General features: G+C 39.1%; 1 protein-coding gene across 1 annotated transcript; it reads right to left on the reverse strand.

Annotated features, from left to right (window-relative positions):
- Positions 1–5,013: 5,013 nt before the first annotated feature.
- On the reverse strand, positions 5,014–13,977 carry plek (pleckstrin). The gene is made up of 9 exons (XM_074646091.1): positions 13,813–13,977; positions 10,353–10,508; positions 9,368–9,549; positions 7,072–7,163; positions 6,765–6,949; positions 6,555–6,659; positions 5,727–5,810; positions 5,536–5,605; positions 5,014–5,395 (listed from the first exon to the last, which is right to left on the reverse strand). The coding sequence occupies exons 1-9, from the start codon at positions 13,852–13,854 to the stop codon at positions 5,256–5,258; spliced, it is 1,056 nt and encodes a 351-aa protein (XP_074502192.1). The 5' UTR covers positions 13,855–13,977; the 3' UTR covers positions 5,014–5,255.
- Positions 13,978–24,333: the final 10,356 nt, after the last annotated feature.

Genomic DNA, 24,333 nt, shown 5'->3' on the forward strand with positions numbered 1-24,333 from the left:
ACTCGTCTCGGGGCCCTTCTGTGTGTGGAGTTTGCATGTTCTCCCCGTGTTAGCGTGGGTTTTCTCAGAGTTCTCAGGCTTCCTCCAAAGACATGCAGGTTAATTGTTGACTCTAAATTGCCCGTAGGTGTGAATGTGAGTGTGAATGGTTGTCTGTCTCTATGTGTCAGCCCTGGCAACCCAGAATAGGATAAACGGTTACAGATAATGGATGGATATTCTGCTGTATTGTATCTTCATATAGTTTTCATCAACAAAAGTTCCTAATCAATGCCCATATCAGGTTGGACATTACAATAAAGAGCACTGCATTCTCCTTTAAAAATTGTTTCAGAAATCAATAGTGACTTTTTTGCTCATTATAATATCTGTTGTTGAACTTTGGTGCCTCTACGTTAGAATAGAAACTCCCTGTCTCTTTCTCCTTTTAGATGCTTTTTTCCTTCTGCAGGATCAGTGTTTTACACAACGATTGAAAGAGCTACTGTGTCTTGGTGCTCTGCTTTGATCTGCCACCACCACTGTTGGTGATTATTCTTGGATGACGTCTCTCTTCACTTATGTGGTTGTGTCTATTTGACCAGAAGGGGAGGATTTGAACAGGGGTTACATTATGTAACATTGCTTTTTTCTTTGGTTTGTTTTTCTGTCCGTTCACAGCTCTTTGCAGGATCCAACTCATCGGCTTTCTGTGGAAAGCGCTGCAACAAGCTACAAGTCAATAAACTGTGCACAGCACCCGTATTGCAACAGTGTGCATGAACAAAGCTTTTACAGACCAGACACACTTACGTCAACCAAGACTACTAACTGTTACATTACATTTTCATTCACTACTCTCAGATTGATCATATCAGATGGTGTGTGCATAAGACCCTTACATTGTTTAATTTCAATGTACTGTAATTACCACTTTGGGTATAATAGGCCTGATATGTAATATATAATCATTGATGTTAACATAATTGCGTCGTACATAGTAACAGCTGTACTAAAGCTTAATTGAATGGTCACAATTTCCATAAAATATGATTGATAGATGCATGAATTAATTAGTGTTTTTCATGAAGGGGACATCAAGCTCTATACGTGGGTGATCGACCACAGCGGGCTGACATTTAACCTACTTTGCACCATGTTTTGTAAGTATAGTAAATTGACCATTAATCATTGCCAGCAAGATCCCACTTTGCAATGACTCACAGGAAGGTTAGGTTGATATATAGTGCCCTCCTGTGTTAAAATAGTAAAACACACACACATGCAGGCAGCCACAATGATTGATAAATAACAATAAAAACTGAAAACAGAAACGCATCCAAGTGCTTGTATAGCCAATGAATCAGTGTCAAAATGAGATAATAGCAATAAATGAAAAGACGGCAGCTGACACCATAGTTTATTATGCTCATATCCAGTGACTGAAATGGACCAAAAAAGGTGCCAGTACGTTAATTCACTATAGCTGCATGACATGATCGTCGTATGTGTCTTGGATGTATTTATACATATATCTTGGTAATATATTCCACTTCAAATGTATTTTTGTATACATTTCATATCATACATTAGGCCTACATACGACATACATTTCCTCAGTTTGTACATTTGTATATAGGGTTAATAAACACTTACTGTATGTAGCTATTGATACAAAGCAAATTGTACACAAATATAATATTGCATATGCTATACCCTACAATAAAACCAACTGAAAATATGATAGGCCTACAGATGAAATTGGATAATGAGAAGGAATACTAAAGGCATTTTCAGCATTGTTTTCTCAGCATTAGGAGTAAGGGTACTCATGTGGACATAAATCAGAAGTGTCGGGACTATGAGTACCGGCCCATTTCAGTCACTGTGCTTACCCTGCAGTACAAAACTTCAAAATATTTAAAACTCCACAGACCAGATAAGACAGATGTCACCATCAATGCGATCACTATAGTTCCCATCAATCACACATTAGTAGTGTTTCTATCACTAATTCACATTCTTGATTCTGTGAATCAAAGATGCCTCTGCCCTCGGGCTCAAAGTGTTACATGTCACGCCTGGGCTGTGCTGAAGAAAGAGAAAATAAAACTGTTGTCTGAGCCAGCGAGTGGTTGATTTGTTCCTTTGGGTATCACCACACAAAAAGGACAATGTGGACAAAGTGATTGCAGTTATTGCAAAGATAAAAGAGTCAGCTAATTAAATGTGATTCGATATGCCTTTTTAGAGTAAAACAGCTTGTTGGTAAAAGGTGACAAATGGTCCCTAACGTAAACGAGATGATACATATAATCCTGATTATAATATTTGACTAATTCCACAGGAAAACTGTGAACAACTACAGTATGTAGCTACACTACAGGGACGGCTCTAGCCCTTTTTGTGCCCTGGGTTAAATTTGGATTTGAGAAAGTGTATCTCTGTCTTTATTTATTTATTTGTTCATTTGTTTGTACCTCAATGTAGAAAAGGAGGAAGGATGCCCACCAGCGTTTTTTATTTATTTTTTAGAGGGTGACCAGCGCTCCCCAGAAGGTGGCGCCCTAGGCGACCGCCTATATGGCCTATGCCTTAAGCTGGCCCTGCTACACTAGGTCAAAGATGAACAAAGGGTGCTAGTTTGTAAACTGTGATAAACAGGAATTGTAATTTTACCATTTGGCATTGTTTTCTCTTCCAAATATTTGGCTAACCTGGGGATTTGTTTAAAACCATATGTGATTGTCTGAGTGCATGTGTTTCTTTCTGACTCACACTGTATTTTTCACATCCCCAGATCTTTTTGTAAGTATAACATTATTACTACTGATAGAATTGATGGCCAAAAGGGCCCAAACTATGAAAATAACCCCCAAGTTGTAACAAACTGGATGTTTTCCTATAATTACATTCACTTCAATTGTCATCACTTTAAATAGCTACTTAAAGGGACTGTTTGTAAGAATCCGAAATTAGTTGTAACAGTGACACCTGTGGCCGTTAAGTCAACGAAAGTCAGTGTCCTGGTGCTCGCGCTCGCCCGTGTGCACGCGCTACGTGACAGGGAAGACACCGGCACCCGGTCAGTAACAAGAAGACAACGTAACTCTCTGCACAGCTCAGTCACTTCACAAGACACGGGAAACCTCTGTTGGTCTGGAGGAGCTGCAGCAGTTATTTCTGCACAAACGTCCACTGTAGAGCTAAACTAACTCTTCTGCAGTGTGTAGTGTGCGCACATGCACGTGAGGTGGAGCGAGCTGTGAGTGAAGGCAAGCAGGCAGAGGAGCAGAGGAGCAGAGTACAGCAGAGACTCCGGCTCTGGAGACCAAAGCCTCGGTCTCCCCCGCGTCCTCCGACCGCGGCCAACACTGTTTTGCAAGACTGGCTTCACTAGATACAACTTTGTGGTTTTGGTGCTTCCGTGTAGTTAGTGTTGGAGTCTTGTCTGAACAGCATAGCCACACACGAGCGCACATGGGACACCGACCCGGATTGATTTATACGTGTAAGAAATTACAAACAGTCCCTTTAGCAGAAGTTTTTTTTTTTTTTGTCTTACTGCAGCTCATTTTTGCCACTGATAAGTTCTCTCACAGATGCAGCAGGCCTGTAAGCCACAAAGTGACACTGAAGTGTGAAGGCGGAATATGATTCAGTCTCAGTTCACACCCAGGAACTGAGTGTGCTTGTGTGATAGCTCAAACTATCTCAAACTTTTGAAAGACAAGTGAACAAGGAGGAAATCAGAAAAAACACATTGGGCAGAATTATATAAGTCTCGAACCAAAAACACAGATGGCCTACTTCCTTGTTACCACTTACCACCACCTCTTACTGCTTTTTATATTTAAACAGCACGTTTAGGTTTCTGACTTTCAGTCCTCTCGTAAAATAACTGTCATAAGGTTAGTAGGAACATAAGCCTTCGTGTCCGGTTAGTTAGCGAGTAAACCTCAGTGTGAAAAGGTTGCCTTTCTCCAATTTCACTAGGCCTTGTTCACCAAAATGAACAGTGTTTTTTGCATAGGCTTAATAATTTCAGTCCAATATTTCAGCTTATTTGATAAATTATCAATGAAGGTGTATAAATGACACAAGCTTGTTTAGTTTGTTTGTTTTATGGGCTCCTAGGATTTCTTGTTGTTCTCTCTGGGATGTTGGGGAAGAATCAAATAAAGTGCAAACAGGTTAGCCCAATTGTGCCCTCATAACAGGAAGGGGCTGAGCACTGATAAGATGGAAGATAGGTAAGATAGTTCTGCAGTAAATTACATTCTCATTGGTATGGATGGGTGCCCATAGATGTCAGCAGTAACTCAGACATCTTGTATTAATGGTATGTTCATTATTCTGTGTGAATTTGGATGCTTGCTCGGTTTAGCTCACCTTATAGGCCCACTGACGTACCTGGGCAGGTGGTAAGTTTCAATTAGGTGAGGCTGAGAAGATAAAGGTCCTGACACACCAAGGCAATGGTCGGTCGTCGGACAGTTTGGGGCCATCAGTGAAAGTAAAGGGCTAACGATTTAACAAAGATATTGCCACACATCATTTGCGTACAAAAACGTAAGTAGGCATTGGTGATAAAGAGTTATACTGTTAAATTTAGACATTATAAACTGTATTTGTTTTTAATTAGGTACATACTGTATGCACAAAAACATCATAACATTAAAAACAGAATCCAGGAATAGTATATATATATATAATGTATGCTTAATATTAAGTAGAGCAGACAGCAAAGGGAAAAAACAAAACAAAAACAAGGCACTCCTTATGCCTTCATGACCTAGAGTCGATATGCATTGGTTGGTTGGTTGGTTGGTTAGATTGCCTATATGCTTGAAGAATAAACTTATAATATAATTTCATCTGAAGATGGAGTGCCTGGGGGTTTATATTAATATTAAGCTAGACTTCCTGGATTCTGTTTTTTGCACTTTCACCCGCCCCAGCTAAAGAGCATGCTTCCTTCTCCCTGTGTGAACACCTTTTTTTCCCTACATTTGAGAAGCTGGAACAAACACATTATTTTATTTATTTTTTATTTTTGTGAACATCATAACATTAGTTTGATAGTGTGTAGAGGAGTGAAAATTGCCAGTTAATCTAAAATGACACAGAACTACATTATGGTAATAATTCAGTTATACTTTGCTGACACTGTTAAATGTAATAATAATAATACTAGTATAATGAATAATAGTAATTCAAACTTGGAGATTTTACATTCAATAGTTTCAACTGTGGCTCCGCTGCTGCTGCTGCTGTTATTTCCCACTTTTTGACACTGCCTGTATTGCTTTGATCCACTCCTTTCTCTCTTCCGCTGTAGCAGCTTGGAGGAAGTAGTGAGTCTCATCCGAGGTGATGATCTCAAAGAGGTTGCCGTCAATGTCATATTTTTTGGCTGAAACCCGGAAAAGACGAGGAAAAGGAGTTAAAAGGGATGAGTTCATGAGAAAGTACTGACAGTCACCAATTATATTTTCTGGTCACAGTGGGGAAGCAACAGGGCATGTGTGTCCTGTGGCCAGTAGTCCCACTCACCATCAGGCACATACTCCACCGCTGTAACTACAGACCCACGGAGATGGATCGAGCCCAGAGGATCATCACCCTGACACACAGAAAAGAGACAAAAGAAGGTAGAAATTAGGAGCAAGAAAGATTATGTGAGTAAAAGAAACTGTCATTCTTTACTCTTTCTTATTTCAGCTTGTACAAGTCAGTATATTTACCTTTGTAGGATCGTAATAATGCATAAAAGCAGGGTCGTCTCTCAGTATGAACTTTCGCACCTTCCAGTTTTTTCTCTTATGTCCCTGTGATAAAATAACACAACTTGCTTTATTTGATTTTCCAAAAATTACTAAACAGCATTGTGTAAAGCTAATATGAATGAGACTTCCTCTTTCAGTGAAAGTGACAAATTATTTGCCTATAAAAAAATGTCACACTTTCCACCACAGGGGATTTTTTATCTCCATGTGTGAATGTGAAAGCTCATTTAAAAAGTGTGATGCTTTGTAGCTGGACAACATAGAGCCTGGTTTCTCATCAATATATTATTCTTATTATTAACACAGTGTAAATTATCATTTTCGATGCATGCAGTGGAAAAAAACAGACTGTTCTCATACACCGTTCACAGCTATAGTAATGCACTGTAATTCATATACATATCCCACAAAAACATATTGTATGTAATCCATGTAATTGTGAAACAGGAATAAAGAGCGACAAACATACTAAAGTTATGTCACTTCTGGAGTTATTTTAACGATCTTTTCCTAAACCTAGCTAAGTAGTTTTTGTCACGTAACTTCCGTACTAAAGTTACGCAACTTTCTGTGTTATTTAACCCAAACCATGATCTTTTCCTAAACCTAACTAGGTAGTTTTGTTGCCTTTACATAGCTAAGTTTTTTTGCTGCCTAAACCGTGTTGCTGGACTTTCGTAGGATAACGAACAAAAAATGAGGAATAACTTTTGGTAAGATATGATCAATGTATGAGGATACATTGAACAAAAACACTGTGACACTTTAGCTTGCTTTCTGATTCACCTGTTTCAGTAAGCAGCCCTGTTTTACGATGTTTCCTCTGAATTCTTCCTTCAGAAGCACGTCTTCATCACTGGAGTAGCCTTCACAGAAGAACCCACTGTCTGCCTGCCATACACACATCACACATAGATATACATAAATCATGTTTCATCGTCCCCAACCTTATTAGTTAAATATGATAAATGTTCAATAGTGGCCTTTCGAACTTACAAAGTAATAAAGAGCAGCTGTCTCATCTAAGAAGGCTGATTGCTCTCCACTCTCTGCTCCCTCCTTTGACACGTCGCCCGCAGGCTGCAGAAAGCCCTCATTCATGAGCCCTGTTGCTAACATGAGGGCCTCAGGCCGATTTCTGGCTTTCTCCATGGAAATCAGCCACTCTACCACTGTCGCACCTGCAAAAAGAAGGAAGGAGCGAAAAATGACGAAAGCATTAGAAAGTAGAAAAAAAACAAAAAACTCTTTTCACACCTGTAACATCTTTAAAAAAAAAGAAAAAGAAAAAAGACAACAGTACCGGTGAAGCAGTGGTTGAAGACTCGATTCTCCTGCTCCAGTTTTAACTCTTTTACTCCATCATCTTGGTCTTTCATCAGTGTGTACAGTTCACTGAGAAAACACGATGCAGACAACAACAGTCAACATGTCTTGCCGTTCTATTATTCTTTCATTAAGCACAAGCAATTGTCTGTTCACTAATCCCCTGCGTGTCTAGATATGGTTGCTAAGCTATGATTGGACAATCAATCACTGTCTGGATTGATTGTCCAATCTGTCCTGTCGGTGTGCATGGGGCTCGACTTTTATGAACTGTGGTAAACAAAGACTCTGGAAGTTTTTCATACTGTTTTCAAAACCAAAAGCACAAATGATATGGAGCCCAGCTAACTAGCTTACTGCCTGTAGTACAAGCAAAAAGCGTATCTTTACCTAATTACATTATTTTGTGCAGTTATGCTGAATTCACACCAGGTAGTGGCAAAGTGCGGCTCGCCGCAATAATTCAGTTTTTCAGTGGCCGGGCGGCGTGTTTTTCACGAGGGAAGAAATTCTTTGTAACATAGGTCAACATGTCACAGGAGTCACAGGATCTGTTTACTGATTGGCTGCGGGTATTCTTTGGCCGCACTTTGCCGTAGAATCCAACAGCCACAGCTTGCTGACCTTGAGAGCAGCTACTGCAGCTTTCCATAGACATTTGCATGGCAGCTCACCTCACGCCGCACTTCACCTCTGCTCTGGTGTGAATTCTGTGTTACAGGTAAAGTTACAATAAGCCCCCGTTCAGGATCGCACGATGCTTTCTCTTTTCCTAAGCGTCTCTGCCCCGAGGCCTGTACTACGAAGCGAGTTCAACATACCTAGGGTATCTTCTCGTTATCTGGCTTCACTAACACTAACAAACGAGATCACGCTATATAAACCCAGGGTTTCTCAGTCTGGCTGTGAGCGCGTTCACGTGAACGGGGAGGTGTTTGCAGCATCTGACCAATCACTAACATGCACAAGTCCACAGATTTGCAGACAGACAGGCAGAGCGGCACATTTTACAAAGAGTAAACTATATTAGACAAATACGAAGAAATTAAACACATAATCCAGGTTAAAAGTAACACAGTTGAAGCTGCCAAATGCAGGAAGGACAGCTGGCAAAAGAAAACAAATGTGTGAATGGGTAAATTAACAGTTATTAATTTAACTGAACACTCAAAAGTAAGATATACTCGCCTAGATATAAATAGCTTTTTTATGTATAATGGATGACTGGATTACACCTTACCATGCCCAGCATTAGTTATGCAGCGTGTATGACTATTTGAACCTTCTTTCAGCTGCGTCCCCCTCTCAGGCGGTGTGAAACGGACTCAAGAGGAAGTTAAAAAATAAGTATGAAAATATAATTCAAAGCCGGAAAGCACCTATAGCCTAGAGCCAGCTGTCCTTCCTGCATTTGTCAGTTTAAACTGTGTTGTTTTTAGCCTGGATTATGACTAATAATATTTAGTATGGTAATAGTAATATTACCATACGATCCTCGCACCGAGCTCTGATTGGTCAGTAGGCGATGCTTTCATACGAGTTGATCTCTTATCTGGAACATAACCTGCTACGGAGCAGGTTAGCTGTTCAGCAAAAGTTACCATGGCGATCTGCCCCGGTAAGAAGTGATCCACCTTCGCAGGACGGAAAACCCTGAAGGATTACCCTGAAGTTACCTCACTAACGCCAAATCCTGCTTCGTAGTACAGGCCTCTGGCCTCTGCTTTCATTGCATTTGGGGAACCAAAACAAACACATTACTTGCTGCTCTCATCAGTTTGGCCTTTCACACAGAACGCGGTTTGTGCTGCGCCCAAAGTTCAATTAGTCCTCCTCCTCAAAGCCTTTTTCTCTTGCAACTTTAATAGTGACACATAGGCTACTATTTGAAACGCTAAAAACATGGTTTCCTAAAATCAACTAATCCATAAACCAGGTTATGCTAGAATGAAATATCTTAATTTTTTCTTTAGAATGCTTACAATTAGAAATTGTTGTCTGGGACCTGTAAGCTTTACTCTCAGTCTTTTAGCATAATGTGTAGCCATCATGCAGGTTTCAGAGAGTTTTCAACCAATAGGCCTTTTTTACCCGGAAGACATTTTGACGTGTCACAGTAGGAGAAGCAAAGGTGTAAATAATGAAATGAATGAAGCAGTAGCTAAGGGGGGGCAGGACTTAAGCTAAGGGTCAATTCTTAGAATGAAATGAATCAGTTTATTGGTCTTTTCAAAAGATTGTTCCCACCACCAAGAAGATTTGACAGAACATACGTCAGGTTGATTTTGTCAGGCAGGCGAATGGAGCGTCTCGTGGACTTCCTGGCAAACTTTCTTCCCCCGTCCAGGCAGGTAATGGCTCTCTTGATGTCCTTGACCCAACACTCTCTCTCCTCCACATGTGAGGCTTGAAAGAAGTGATCCTGCTTCTTCTCTGTGGTAACCTTGAAAACCAGCTATAGATGGAACATTATCAGTCAGTCAAGCTGTTGTGTTTTCTGTTTTCTCTTGAGAATTTGCTTCAACAACAAACACAGCTGCTAATTAAAAAAAAAAAAAGACTCAATAGGCTGTCTCTAATGAATCAAATCTTTAAATTTAGTATTTCAAATCTTAAACGTTAATTATAGTCTTGAACTCTGTTACTATACTCTGCCATAGCAGCAGAGGTGGAAGAAGTACTCAGATGTTTTACTTAAGTAAAAGTAGGAGTTCTACAGTGTAGAAATACTCTGTTACAAGTAGAACTTCTCCATTCAAAATGTTACTTAATGTTACCTAATCTTACTTATGTAAGCATTAGCATCAAAATATACTTAAAGTACTCATTATGCAGAATGACTCCTTTTACAGTGTTATATTATTATAGTATATTATCGTGTTTTTACCACTAAATACATTTTAATCTTGTAGTTCTTCAATGTAGAGCCAATTTTGGATACTTTGTGTACTACTGGGTAGTTTAGTAGTATTATAACTTTTACTAATAAAATCTAGATCTGAAAATTAAACTAACTCCAGCTGTCAGATAAATGTAGTGGAGTGAAAAGTATAATATTTCCCTCTGAGATGTAGTGGAGTAGAAGTACAAAATTGCAGAAAGTGGAAATACTCAGGTAAAGTACAAGTATCTCAATTGTACAATACTTGAATAGATGTACTTAGTTACTTTCCACCATTGCATAACAGTTATTGTCACATCTCTAACGCTTTCCTATTAGCTCAGATTTTTCAACAGCTACACTTGACATTTTCTTACCATCCTCTTGCCAAAATCCTGGCAAGGACTGATGAGCGTGGCTCCCTTTAGTGGGATCATTCCTTTCGGAGATCGGTCTGTTTTCTTTTTATAGAATTCCACCCCATCCTCCGACAGCACCACCCACACTGCCTTCCAGGAGTTTAGCACCGTGCCCTGAGGATCAATGAGACAGTTCACAACAGGAAACCTAGACAAAAGTATTGTGTGTCGAGGATAGTTGTTACACAGAGTGTGTTGTACATTTACTGAATATTTGTACTTATTTGAACATCTCTTTGTTATTACTAAAGGTACTTGTGTCGGTTAGTTTGATATTGTCAGGATAGTTGTTCAGAAGATGTAATATGAAAAATACCAAATTAATGACAGGAATTTCCCTCTGTAAACATTCACTTTTGCTTTGTGTTTCATTTCACAAAATTAGTTTGATAACATGAAGTGAAAGAATTAAACTGCTGGGGACATGAAAATGCAGAAATGAATCTATAGTTAGGAGTTCTAATAATACGTAGAGGAAAAAGGAATTACTGGCTTTGGCCACCCATCTCTTGCACAATTTGGATTTGTGTTTGTATTTTCTCCATTTCACAAACTCTCATGCCCCGTGTAGCTCACAGTATCCTCTGCTTATGTTAGAAACAAAGTCTTCCAAAAAATATATCTGCTATGAAACACATGCCTTTAAGCATCACAAGAAAGCTGTGTGCAGAACTGTGACTGTGCTCCTCAAATTCAACCAGGGGATAAATAAAACAACAGAAACATGTAACAACAATATAGTGTTGGAATATCAGCCTTTGCCTTCTGAACAGCTGTTTAATCCTCAGTCTGGTCATTCCTTTCCTGCACTGTGGACTGCACCATTCATACTGTACTTTATTTCATAAATAACACTGTGTATAGTTTCAACACTAATACTCTGTTTATGCAAAACACAGATTTATATGTGTATGTCATTAAATTGTGGACACATGCACAAGTATCAACACTAATCAGGACTTTTCTTCCTGTTAACAAATCTCCCCAGAAGACCAAAACCAACAATGATTTTACGTTTCTCAAAACTTTCCGACCTCCCTGCCCTGTCTGTGGCACGCAGCCCCAAGCCGTTTTGTTCCCTTGAAAAAGTACAACTTTAAAAAACGGTCTCAAATATATAGTTCAATTTTGAAAAAAAAGAAAAAATAAGTCATTTCTTAAATAAGCTGGGCACTTTAGTTTTTAACAAACAATACTTTAACAGGAGTAAGTAATGCATTTGTTAGGGACTATTTACAGCCGTGGATTAATACACATTTGGTGCTCTAGCAAGTGTAAACGGCAGCAAAATAAGCTACTGTGCCCATTAGAGCTGGGTATCGGTTAAACAATGATGATGCCAGTACCAATACAAGTACCCTTAATGTGATACCGATACTAATAGAGTATTTAATTCGATACCCATCATGTGAATGGAAGCTGTGTGTGTGTGTGAGTATGGGTCTGGCTAGCTAATCGTAGCCACACTACACATAACGCCAACCCTCCGGTTCCCCCACCAGGTTAACTTTGTCAGCACTGTTGCCGCTGTTCATGCTGTCAGCACCATTAGCTGCTAGCCGCTGGCTCAGACATCTCCATCTTCAGAGTCGTGTGCAAGCAGGCAGTAGTGGGCCTATCACACGTCACATTAAATCGAAGAACGCTGTGATTGGCTGCGAGCAAATAGTCTCTTTCTAGATCTGGGCACAAAATCGACACAAAAAATCCAGGATCGATTGTAGATATTATTTGACTGGAGAAGTTTCGATATAATTAATTTTTTTTACCTATGGACATGAATTAAAAACAAGTGAAGAGGTATTTGCCGCTTGTCCATCCTTTATTGTACAAGAGCCTTTACTGCTGAACTTTGATGCAGGTTTTTACAGTGTTTTACCACACTTTTTGTCTTTTGATTGCATTTTATTGACCCTCCAACAATTAAGTCATGAATGGACTACATGCTCCATTAATCAACTGTTTGCATTATACCTGTGTTCGTTCCACCACTCTGTCCATGAAAAAGGTTAAAGGTTCTCTGACAACGCCATAGCCATCTTTAGGCATGACCATTATGCACAGCTGTGGCTATTTATAGCACCCATAGTGTCATCACATCATTCATAAGATAAAACACAGCAGTCATGATGTCTCAATCATCATTAAACAAGAGACAGATCATCAATAATGATTATGTCACTGTCATCGAACCAGAGTTTACAAAGTGCTTCACAATATAGGACAAAATGAAAAGAACACACAGGTAAATAAAGTTATGTAACAGTAAATTAAAAAAACAAAACTGAAAACCCTATTCATTAAAATACCGTTTATAAATGTCACTTTGAAGACGTGTTAGGTCTGTGGTAAGCAGAAAGTCACACCTGGCTCAGTCGAGAACAAACTAGATGTGTGAAACGAACTAGGGCTGTCAAAAGTCAACGCAATAATGACTAAAAGCTAGAGTGAATATACTGGCATCATAAAAACTAAAAAAACCTAAGGAATCCATTGTTACCAACCACAACATACTAGCTTGTCGCAAAAGACAATATATAACGTTCCAAACTTAACGCTAAATTTTGGCGAGGAAAACTGGCATGTCCATTTTCAAAGGGGTCCCTTGACCTCTGACCTCAAGATATGTGAATGCAAATGGATTCTATGGGTACCCACGAGTCTCCCCTTTACACAGATGCCCACTTTGTGTGACATGCAGTTTGGGGCAAGTCATAGTGAACTATTTCTATAGTACATTCATGGCATATTGCAAAGAGATTTTGCAAATTTCAGGTCATGGTATTCTTAGGTTTTCTCCTCAAGTGTTATTTTGTTTTTATGTCAGATGAATGGTGAAACACAAAGCACATTGCATGTTTTACTCTGGGTTCTGGACAGAAGCAGGAACTTGAGTTGCTGTTGCGACAGTAGGACAGAAGTGTAGTTCTGTATTATGCAGCAACTTTTGAGTCACATGCACATCTGTTCCTCTGGGTACTGGTTTGACTCGGAGCAGCATTCCTCTTTACCAGCGCTGTTTGTCCAGTCCAGACGTTTTCGAGATGTTTATTTATTCATTTTTGTCCCAGTTTGGGTGACGGATGCATCTGGACTAACCTTAAACTCGCACTAACTGAGAAAGTGGTCCTCGCCAACACAGTAATCATTTCCTCTTGGTTCAAAAACTCAAAAGCGGTACTTGTCAAAACCTCTTATAAATCATACATTCTGCAATAATGCATCCTTTAAGACACACTTTTATTACTTTAAAAGTTAGTCTTTTTTCATAGATGTCAATTTGCACTCTTGTTTTACTATATCATTGCCAACTAATAGATATAGAGCGTGTTGCTACAGTGCCAACCCTCTATGTACGCAGAACCAAACATAAAGTCATGTGAGGAAGTGAATAGTATTTTCTTGTAGTTCTTCTTACCTTTTTCACCAAGTATCCCTCTCTGATCTGTTGTGGCTCCATGACCCTGCTCTTTGCTACTCTCAACTTCCGTCCCTTTTTGAGCGACTGTTGAATATGTTTCCCACCCAATCCACCTACTCTCACTCTCTATATGTCTCTATCTCTCTCTGCCTCTCTGTCAAAACCACAACCACACACGCAGACACACACTAGCAGGAAGTTGTGCCTGTTGGGTGTGTGACAACGCTGCGTGGTCAATCAGCTTCCTCTTCTATGTGGTATTATTAGTTGCCGTTATGCTCGACTGGTGTCTCTAAAGTTGACAGTGTAGAATATAAAGAAGTAACTTGACAGTTCTGATGAAAATACAAAAGGAATATATCTCGAACGTGTCATTGCAGTTACAGTAAAACTCACCTCTTTGAATTTAAACAGAGGAGGCTGGAAAAGAAACACAGCGAAGCACAGATTGCCTCAGAGTCTTACAGTAAATGTGCCTCAAATTTAGCCACATTCAAATTTAAAAATAACTCTACTTTGCGTACGATTGAATAATTTCTTTTACTGGACTTTTTTTTCCTTTATTACATTTAGTGTGTATTTGGCATGTGTGTGTTTTCTGTTTTTCTTCTTTGTTTCCTGTGGTTGTCTTTAAAGGAACAGTGTGCAGGATTTTGGGAGATCTATTGGCGGAATATAATATTCATAACTATGTTTTCATTAGTGTATTATCACCTGAACTAAGAATCGTTGCGCTTTCGTTAGCTTGGAATGAGCCCTTCATATCTACATAGGAAGCGGGTCCTCATCACATCGTCCGCCATGTTGCTCCGCCATGTTTCTACAGTAGCCCAGAACGGACAAACCAAACACTGGCTCTAGAGAGAGCCTTCGCATTTTTACTTGTGACTTCCGTTGCTCCTAAAGTTGTGTTATTATGGTAAGGATGGCCTCTGAGCGAGGTGAATGGCGTTACCACATTTTTTGCCCGTGGCGGCTAACGTTACCGCAGTTTTGGAAATGGAGGAGTAAGCGGAGGGGTATGGAGAAATCCTACACACTGTACCTTTAACATGTTTGTATGTATTTTTACATTTTGTCTGATGGTTTTATACTTTTCACTTTTTTTTCACTAGCCCTGAGACACCAGAAATAAAATTCTGTCACCATAAGTATTGCAGTTTGGCATTCACAAAAACCTGTATTGCAACCTTATAACCTTATAACCTGTGAACATCCTAACTCTATATTTAGCTAGAGTATGAATAGCTATGAGTGTATGACCTAGGGTTGGGTACATCATCAGCTGACCTGAGTCAGACTAGTGGGCCTATTTCTGGAAAAACAAAGGTTCCTCTTTTCCTGATTGGTCTTTGTGTTGTACAGAGGGGAAACACATTTTAAAAAAAGTTTGCAGTACAGTCTTCTAATATTTACTTATTTTCAATGGCCTTTAATATTTTAGTATTTATACAGTTTTTATGAATTGCTCTTGCAATTTATTCTGTTTCGGTTTTAGATTTGTGCACATTTTATGATATTTTCCATTGCAGCCTATTGTTGTTTTGTTGCTTTTGTTGATGGTATTTTACTCGATTTTCACTTTAACTTGTACAGCACTCTGGTCAATTCTAGTTGTTTTTAAACATGCTATATAGATCAAACTGACCTTACTTGACTTATTAGTTTATAAAACTTCAAAATGTATGTAAAAAGCTGCACCAGGGAGCAGCAGTCAGTAGAGCAATGGAACCATAAGACTTACATACATATAATATAATAGAGTATCTATTTATTAATCATAAAGATGGAGATTCTTTCTAAAGTTCACAGTTAGTCCTGACTCTTAAAAACCATTGCTGGACTGTCACTTAACTTCAGTTGCACCACATTTCACTCGCCCCTTATCAGAATGTGTCACAGCACTTTGTTACCCAAACTGAAGTCATTTCATGACAAGAAAGGAAGTCTTGGTATCTGAGGTGTCAGCTCTCATGAACAATTGTTTGCGTCAGTGGAAAAAGTCAAGATCCAACAAAGAAACGAGTGGCAGGGAGGAAACACTGACTTATTTTGAAAGATTGTCACTGAATCAATATAGTTAGGGCTATCCTCGACCAAAGAAATTCTAAGTCAAGTAACACTATACGATTTTGTCGACTTATCGATTAGTCGATTTAATCTGTGAAACTGAGTTCCTCCACAAAGAATCACACAAAAGCACCACTTTAAATCTTGTTTTTACCAGAGATGTGCTCATACGTTTCTTGTAAATAAGTCATTCAGCATAAAAAATAACTAATCAGTTTAAGAAATCTTAGTTGACTAAGACAAAACAACTGATTAGTCGACTATATCGATTAAGACTATATATACTATAGTACTTTCAGTTTATTTTGATACTGCTTATTCACCTGTATGAAGCAATAACACAATAAACTGAAAGTACAGTATATATAAAAGTATTGTATTATATTGTATAGTTTGTTGTATGAAACAATAATAACACAATAAAATGAACATCTGTATACTATAATGCTGCTCATATATTGTATTGGAGAGCATCATAGTATACAGATGTTCATGTTACTGTGTTATTGCATCATACAGCAAACTACATAATAGAATACAACACTTTAATATATACTGTACTTTCAGTTTATTTTGATTCTCCTTATTCACCTGTAAGAAGCAATAAACCAATAACATGAACATCTGTACACTGTAATGCTCTCCAATACAACATCCGAGCAGTAAAATCTGTTTCAACTTGTGAAGATAATGACGTTTACTTTCTGTTCTGTTTGTATCAGAGGCCTTGTTTCAGCCCAATTATGATTGTGAAAGATACGTTTGTGGTAAAGCAATTCACAGGGCTGGCACATTAACAGTTGATTCTTGTGATGTTATTAATGTTCCTCTAGAGGGTGACATAAACACATTAAAGGCAAAATAAGCAAAATGAAATCAGGCAGACTGCTGAGCTGCAGTGAGGGGTTACACTATAGCACTAAAAAGAGGAAACAAAAGGCTATAGATGGGAATGATTGGTCAGACATTTAAAAAAAAAAGTGATGGAAAATTGGTGAATATCTCATTCCACAAAAATAAACTTCATGTGCATCATCATGATCATATTGGCAACCGGAGCACAAAAACAAGCTGATAGAATCGTTATAGGCTATCTTATGTGTTCAGTAATCCTAATGAGAAGCTGCCTCATTTTAATCAAGCAGTTATTTAATGATAAGACCACACTGTGAGCGGTCACCTTCTGCTGATGACCTCATTCCTTAAAACGCGGTTCACTGTGGCTGCCCGGGGCATTTATCAAAAGGGACACTGACTACTGGTTGTGTGTCTGCCTTGAGTCATGCTTTTCTCTTCACTATGAATACACATCAAGGGGGGGGGGCAGGTGTTTATGAGTTTATTAATGAATCTTGAGGGCATTGAGTTTCATTAACTGTCAGCATAAGAGTAATCCCTCTGCGGCGGTGATTGAAAAGGAGCTCGAGGTGTGGAATGTTAATTCCACTGCGAAAACAAAGACGGAAGCAAAGAGGACACAACTCTCGTTCTAATCAAGAGCCGTAATCAAGGACATCTTCAGAGAGGAAAAAAAACACTTCAAGGGCTAGTGCGAAGTATTTAGGGCGGCCTATTGGCAGAAATGAAATATAATATTGATTATTATGTTTTGATTAGTGTATAATCACCTGAAACTATAAATCGTTGTGTTTTTGTTAGCTTAGAATGAGCCCTTCATATCTCCATAGGGAGCAGGTCCTCTCGTCACTGATACACCACCATGTTTCTACAGTAGCCCAGAATGGACAAACCAAACACTGGCTCTAGAGAGGGCCTTTCAGGTATTTACCTGAAGGCAGAGGTGTGGACTCGAGTCACGACTTGGACTCAAGTGTCCAATTTGACGACTTTAGATTCCACTTGACAAAATAAAAAAAGACTTGCAACTCGACTTGGACTTGGACACTCGTGACTCATGACTTCATTTGGACTTGAACTTTTTGACTTGAAAATATTTGATACCTTCCCCCAAGCCCAAAAATTAAAAAGTATGTTATTTAAGAAGTGTGTGCACGAAGATATTAAACTGCCCGGTACCGGAGGTGTCAGATGATAGATCCTTTATTGATTTGTTCGGGAAGAGGATGGAGGAAAAAACAAAACTGAACTGAACAAACTAAATTTCTATATTGCTGAATCCCAGAAAAGTTGTGTTTTCTTGTAGAGCTCTGGACTCTTTATTTTTGGTGAATCTTATTGGGACTTAGATCCCCAGATCCACTTTTTATGAACCAATATAAGAGCATCCAATCAAGTTGCAGCAGAAATCCATGACTTACGTCAACATTATGTCATTGAGCACCAGTTACTCTGTTGTTAAAATGGCATTGCATTTGGTGAAGAGTTCGTTATGACTTGTTTAGGACTTGAAACTCAAAGTTTAGGACTTGGGATTTGTCAGTCTTAACTTGGGTCTTGAGTGCAATGATTTTAGACTTGCTTACAAAACAATGACTTGGTCCCACCTCTGCCTGAAGGCCACCATAGTTCTCTGACATGCTTGGAAAGGGAGGGTTGAGCGGAAGGGTATTCAGTTGGTTGCCATCTGCACCCTCACCACTAGATGCCACCAAATCCTACACACTGTACCTTTTAATCCTGTTCTTCTTTGCATGTATGAAACATATCAAGGTGCAATAACAAAAACTCAGAGAAAATGAATAACAATCAAATCATCCTTTTGGTTTATCTTACTGAAATAATGTCTCTCCGTCTCTCCTCTTCATCCCTGTGCTGCCCTTTCATGTACACGGGCGCATAAAGCAATATTATGATGACGTACAGTACATCCTGGTAATAGAGAGAAGAAACAGATCAGTTGAGCTCGAAGAGGAGACGAGTAAGGTAAGCATGATGAAACTGAAGAAACAGGACATCTCCACACACAGAGACCAACCCGCTCTCTTCCAATCTCACTAAACCTTTTCACACTGGAAATGACGTATGAACAATCATTGTCAAATACCTACAAGGAATAAATGTACCATCAGGACCATTAATATGACCATTAGTGTGATTATAAGGTACTGTAAGTAACCTTTTCTATATAATATACTGTATATAGAAATAGAAAATGCTCTTTCCAGCTTCCTGGGGAGTCAGTAGAGTATTTTTTACAATGTACAGGTAAATATCCTGTGGTGAAGTGGACCCAAATGCAGGAGACGGACAACACTTAATTTAAATTCAAAGTGCAGTGCAGGCAAGGAAGAGTTGGACACAAATGTCACCAAACACGTCAAAAGTCATGAACTCTGAGCTTTCAGAAACTTTCCACTTACAAGGTTGTGAATTCGACATGAGGGGGGCGTTCATACGGACTCATCTTGTAAACACGGTAAACACGACCCCATTTGAAGGCACCAATCGCATAAATAAACCAGGATTTAAATACAAACTAATCTGACGAGAGGATGAAGTGCAGGTGGAGAGATGGGCGGAGAAACTCAGGTGAGGGGAGTGAGGTGATTAGGCAGGAGAACGGGCAGGGAGCTGATTGGTTGGGAAGAACTATCGAGGCTGATTCAGAGGAGGTGTGTTAGATGGGCAAAAGAGGGAAAGGCAGAACCGGAACGCAGCAGGTAAAAACACAGCACAGAAAACAACTCATTCCAGTCTACACATGCCTTACTTTGTGTGAATGTGTTGCAAACATTTCAAAATCTTGTGTGTTTCATCAAAATATTTCTTGTGACAAGTGGGCAACCACCGGGGTCTGCAAAACGAAGCCAGTGCTGAAGTGCCTTAAACTTGCATTCTTTCATATAGCCAGCAGGGGGCTACTCCTCTGGTTGCAAAAATAAGTCAGATTTGTACAGAAGTCTATGAGAAAATGACTTCTCACTTGATTTATAACCTCAGTAAACATTGTAAACATGAATTTATGGTCTCAATCATTAGTTTCAAGTCTTCTTCAATACAACATGATGTTCATTTATTAAGTTATGGTCCCATTTAAAATGAAATAGACCATAAAGCAGGGTATGTTTTAGGGCGTGGCTACCTTGTGACAGGTCGCTATCACAGCGTTGTCCGGTCTGCGAGTTGTCCGTGTTTTTGTCTTAGAACTTTAACCCTTTCACAGTGTGTTTTCAGATCATCCATCCATCTCTGCAACCGCTTATCCCGTTAGGGGTCGCGGGGGGGCTGGAGCCAATCCCAGCCGACATTGGGCGAAGGCAGGGTACACCCTGGACAGGTCGCCAGTCCATCGCAGGGCTGACACATAGAGACAGACAACCATTCACGCTCACATTCACACCTACGGGCAATTTAGAGTCCACAATTAACCTAACCTGCATGTCTTTGAACTGTGGGAGGAAACCGGAGTACCCGGAGAAAACCCACGCTAACACGGGGAGAACATGCAAACTCCACACAGAAGGGTCCCAAGCCGGATTCGAACCTGCAACCCTCTAGCTGTGAGGCGCCAGTGCTAACCACTGCACCACCATGTTTTCAGATCATGAAAGTTAATTGTAACATTTTGGTCGCCTAAAATGTCTCATTCAGCATTCGGTTGCACTTAGCTCCACCCTCTCGTGTCATTTCTGGTTGCAAAAAACCAAGATGGCGACGGACAAAATGCCGAACTCAAGGCTTCAAAACGGCAGTCCACAAACCAATGGGTGACGTCACGGTGACTACATCAACTTTTTACGTTTATGACTGATTGATTTGTTTCTGATTTCTCAATTCTTAAATGTGGCATTATTAAAACACAGGGGTGTATAGTGAGGGCATTCACTAAAGTACTGTACTTAAAGCTGCTATTATCAATATCTCTATATTAGCAATGACTCATATGACTACTTGCATGTTAAAGGGGGCACTTTTTGTGACAAATCCACAGATAATTTTCATCTGACTCTGTAGTTCCCCTCATCTCTACTGAGTTTTTTAATGTTGCATTTTTTGTTGTTTTACATCCTGCAACTTTAGTATTTAGCTTCTTTCTCATCAGCATCGTTTTCAGCCACAGCAGGCAGCTGTTTACAATGAAAATGCTTTGATAAACCACCCGCCCCGTATCTGCTGGATGTGTGAATCAGTAACAGTTTACTAACAAATTTACCATTAAAGGGTGATGAATTTATCAGTGTTGTGTTTACAGCTTGTTTACACTGCTCTCAGGAGGCCAGATGCATCAATTACTGCAGGTTTACTGTATAGGCTATTGAGGTGCTCGTCCTTTACTTGAGTATTACTTATGCTTTATACTTCTAGTCCTCTACAACTGAGAGGCAAATGTACGCTTTGCTCCCCTATATTTATTTTACAGCTGTATGCAGATTAAGATATTACATATATAATATACAAAATCAGATAATAAAATATCTTAGATCAGCAGATAAGAATTAGCTCCGCCTTGACAAGCTCAATTCAAATATATTAATTTGCAATTAATAGCAATCGACTACGGACAATCATGCGATTAATCGCAACAGCCCGATAAGATATATGTAATATTATAACACTCTGAAAAGGAGCCATTCTGCATAATGAGTATTATCACATTTGACATGTACATTCTGGCTGTTAATAAGTCTCTACTTAGTCAAATGTTGAATGCAGGACTACCTTTTTCTTGTAATTCCATATTGTCACTATGTTATTATTTATTGCGTTGATGTTATTACAGTAACAGCAGTATAGGATGAACTCCATGTTGCTCCACCGTTGAGATCACTTCCATTTCTCTACCTGTCTTTCCTCATATTGAACGCAGCAATAAATACTGCCGGTGTTGTTCCTTCCGCTGTGCCACCCTTTGCCATAGCTCTTGTTTTGCAGCCCAGGCGCTGAGACATCTTCATCCCAGTCCTCTGTACCTCACAAGAGCCATCAATAATTCTGCTAAAGAGTGCACTGAGCTGAAAATGGGAGGGGAGATTGGAGGAGAGACAGAGGGGGGGGGGGGGGGGGGGGGGGGGGGACAGTTGATGGCTTTTCCATGGCACACTCAATCTCTCTACCTCCTTCCATTCCTGCCGTGCCCCCATACTTCCTAACATGACCTTCCGCAATGTTGTTCATCATTTTGTGCGGTACGGACGACAGGCACACACAGCAGGCACAGAGCCTTGAGCCCTGACATAAAGCGGGCACTCTTGAGCAGCTGAAGCAGGTTCTCAAGTGGGCTTTTATAAAGTCATGAGCAGCGGCCATTATGAATCAATGAAAAGGCTGGACGGTTACTGTAAGCAACAGATTGCAGACATATGAGAGAAAAGAATGATGGAATCAAATCAGTGCTTGAAAAACATGTAGTATATTGAAAACCTGTCAGCCTTTTATCATGGATGAAATTCAGAGCACTTGACATCATAACAGATATTTAAAAAAAAAACTCTATTCTCCCCAATGATATATTATTATCACGAGTTACTGTAACACACAAAGCGCTGAGCAGTTCAGCATTGTGTGTGATAAGATTTAATCTTTCTCTCGCTGGCCTTTACTCGGGGTTCAGATTGATGATAACAGATGAATCAGACATCTTTTTCTGTAGAATGAAAGCTACATTATACTCTCTCGCTGGGAGATGTAATGTGACCTCCCTGACTGGTATTTGATGAATATATTTTTTTTTTCATCCTGCCAAATGATCATGATTTTTGTTTTATTTGCATATTGTAAGTCTGTCATTTTGACACCTGGTGATTTTATATGTGATAAGATTTTATGAGCTGTCTGCGAGCATCTAATGCAATTCAGTCACATGGATTGTTTGGAGAAAACAAATAAATTGTTTTATAATGAAAAGCCAATTCAGAATGATTTAAACTGTTTTTATTAGACATGCTAGCTGTTTAGGGACGGAACGGTCAGTCAGTCCATCTACCACTTTGATCCAACTCATCTCAACTATACTATTGTATGAATGAAATGTTTGCAGCTTCACAAAGCTAATGAAATTATATTATTTTTAGGGCTGTCAATTGATTAAAATAGTTGATTGCGATTAATCGCACGATTGTCAATAGTTAATTGTGATTAATCACAAATGAATCGCACATTTTTTTTATCTGTTCAAAATGTACCTTAAAGGGAGATTTGTCAAGTATTTAATACTCTTGTCAATATAGGAGTGGGTAAATATGCTGCTTTAAGCAAGTGTATGTATATATTTATTATTGGAAATCAATTAACACAAAACAATGACAAATATTGTCCATATTATAAATAATATGCTCAAATCATAGCAAACTCAAGCCCAACAGTGTGCTGACTTGACTATGACTTGCCCCAAACTGCATGGGATTATCATAAAGTGGGCATGTCTGTAAGGGCGAGTCTCGTGGGTACCCAGAGAACCCATTTTCATTCACATAACTTAAGGTCAGAGGTCAGAGACCCCTTTGAAAAAAGCCATGCCAGTTTTTCCTCTACAAACTTTAGGGTAAGTTTGGAGCGTTATTTAGCCTCCTCCAAGACAATTATGATTGGTTTAAATAAATACAAACAAGCCTGAGAGTTGTTCCCCCTATACCAGAATGATGATGTGTGGAGCCAGACCTTTCTTTAGAGCTAACACAGCGAATTGCAATAACATTGGCAATCCCTTTACTTTCCATCTGGCGCCATCATCAGGTCATAATTTCCCTATGTCCAATACATTGGTTTATTATTCAATATTTGCAAAGCTAATGACATTCCCATCATATTCAGCTGTACTACTGTACTATTTAGGGTTGTGTCTAGAGGGTAACCTGCAAATTGTGAAAGACTTGCAAAAACTTGCAAAACTCCAACGACTTATCCTAACCTTAACCCTTCAAGGTCAGCGCCTATCCTTAACTATTCAAGGTCAATGCCTAATCTTAACCATTCTCGCAAGAGTTTTGCAAAACTACCTCCTAGACATGACCGCTAATTTGTGTCAAGTCAAATGCTAACATGCTAACATGCTAAACTAAGATGGCAAACATGTTGAATGTTAAACCTGATCATCATATGTTGGCATTGGCATTATGAGCATATTAGCATGCCAAAGTTAGCATTTAGCTAAGTACAGCCTCACAGAGCAACTAGCATGACGGTGGACTCTATTTCTACTTATCATAATGAACTCCCTAGATGTATCCATATTTCTACAGAACTCATCCCAGATTGTGTCCACTGACTTTATCTTCTTCCTGTGTTTTCCTGACATCTTGGAATTAAAAAAACAGAAACGTATTTAATTCTGTAAGTAATTACACAAACAATTAGGAAACTAAATAACTGTAAAATGGGCAATTGCTTCCAACCAAATACACTGTAAAAAAAAAGTGTAAAATAACGAAAATTTTCCGGCAGCAGGGGTGCCAGAAAATGTCTGTTAATTAACATAAATAAACTGTAAAAAAAAAAACAGTAATTATCTTTATATAATTAGCCTTTATTACTGTAATTTTACAATAAATATTTTACTTTTAAAATATATTTATTGTTAGAATAGTCATA

The sequence above is a fragment of the Sebastes fasciatus genome, chromosome 9 (assembly GCF_043250625.1).
Source record: "Sebastes fasciatus isolate fSebFas1 chromosome 9, fSebFas1.pri, whole genome shotgun sequence".
NCBI lineage: Eukaryota > Metazoa > Chordata > Actinopteri > Perciformes > Sebastidae > Sebastes > Sebastes fasciatus.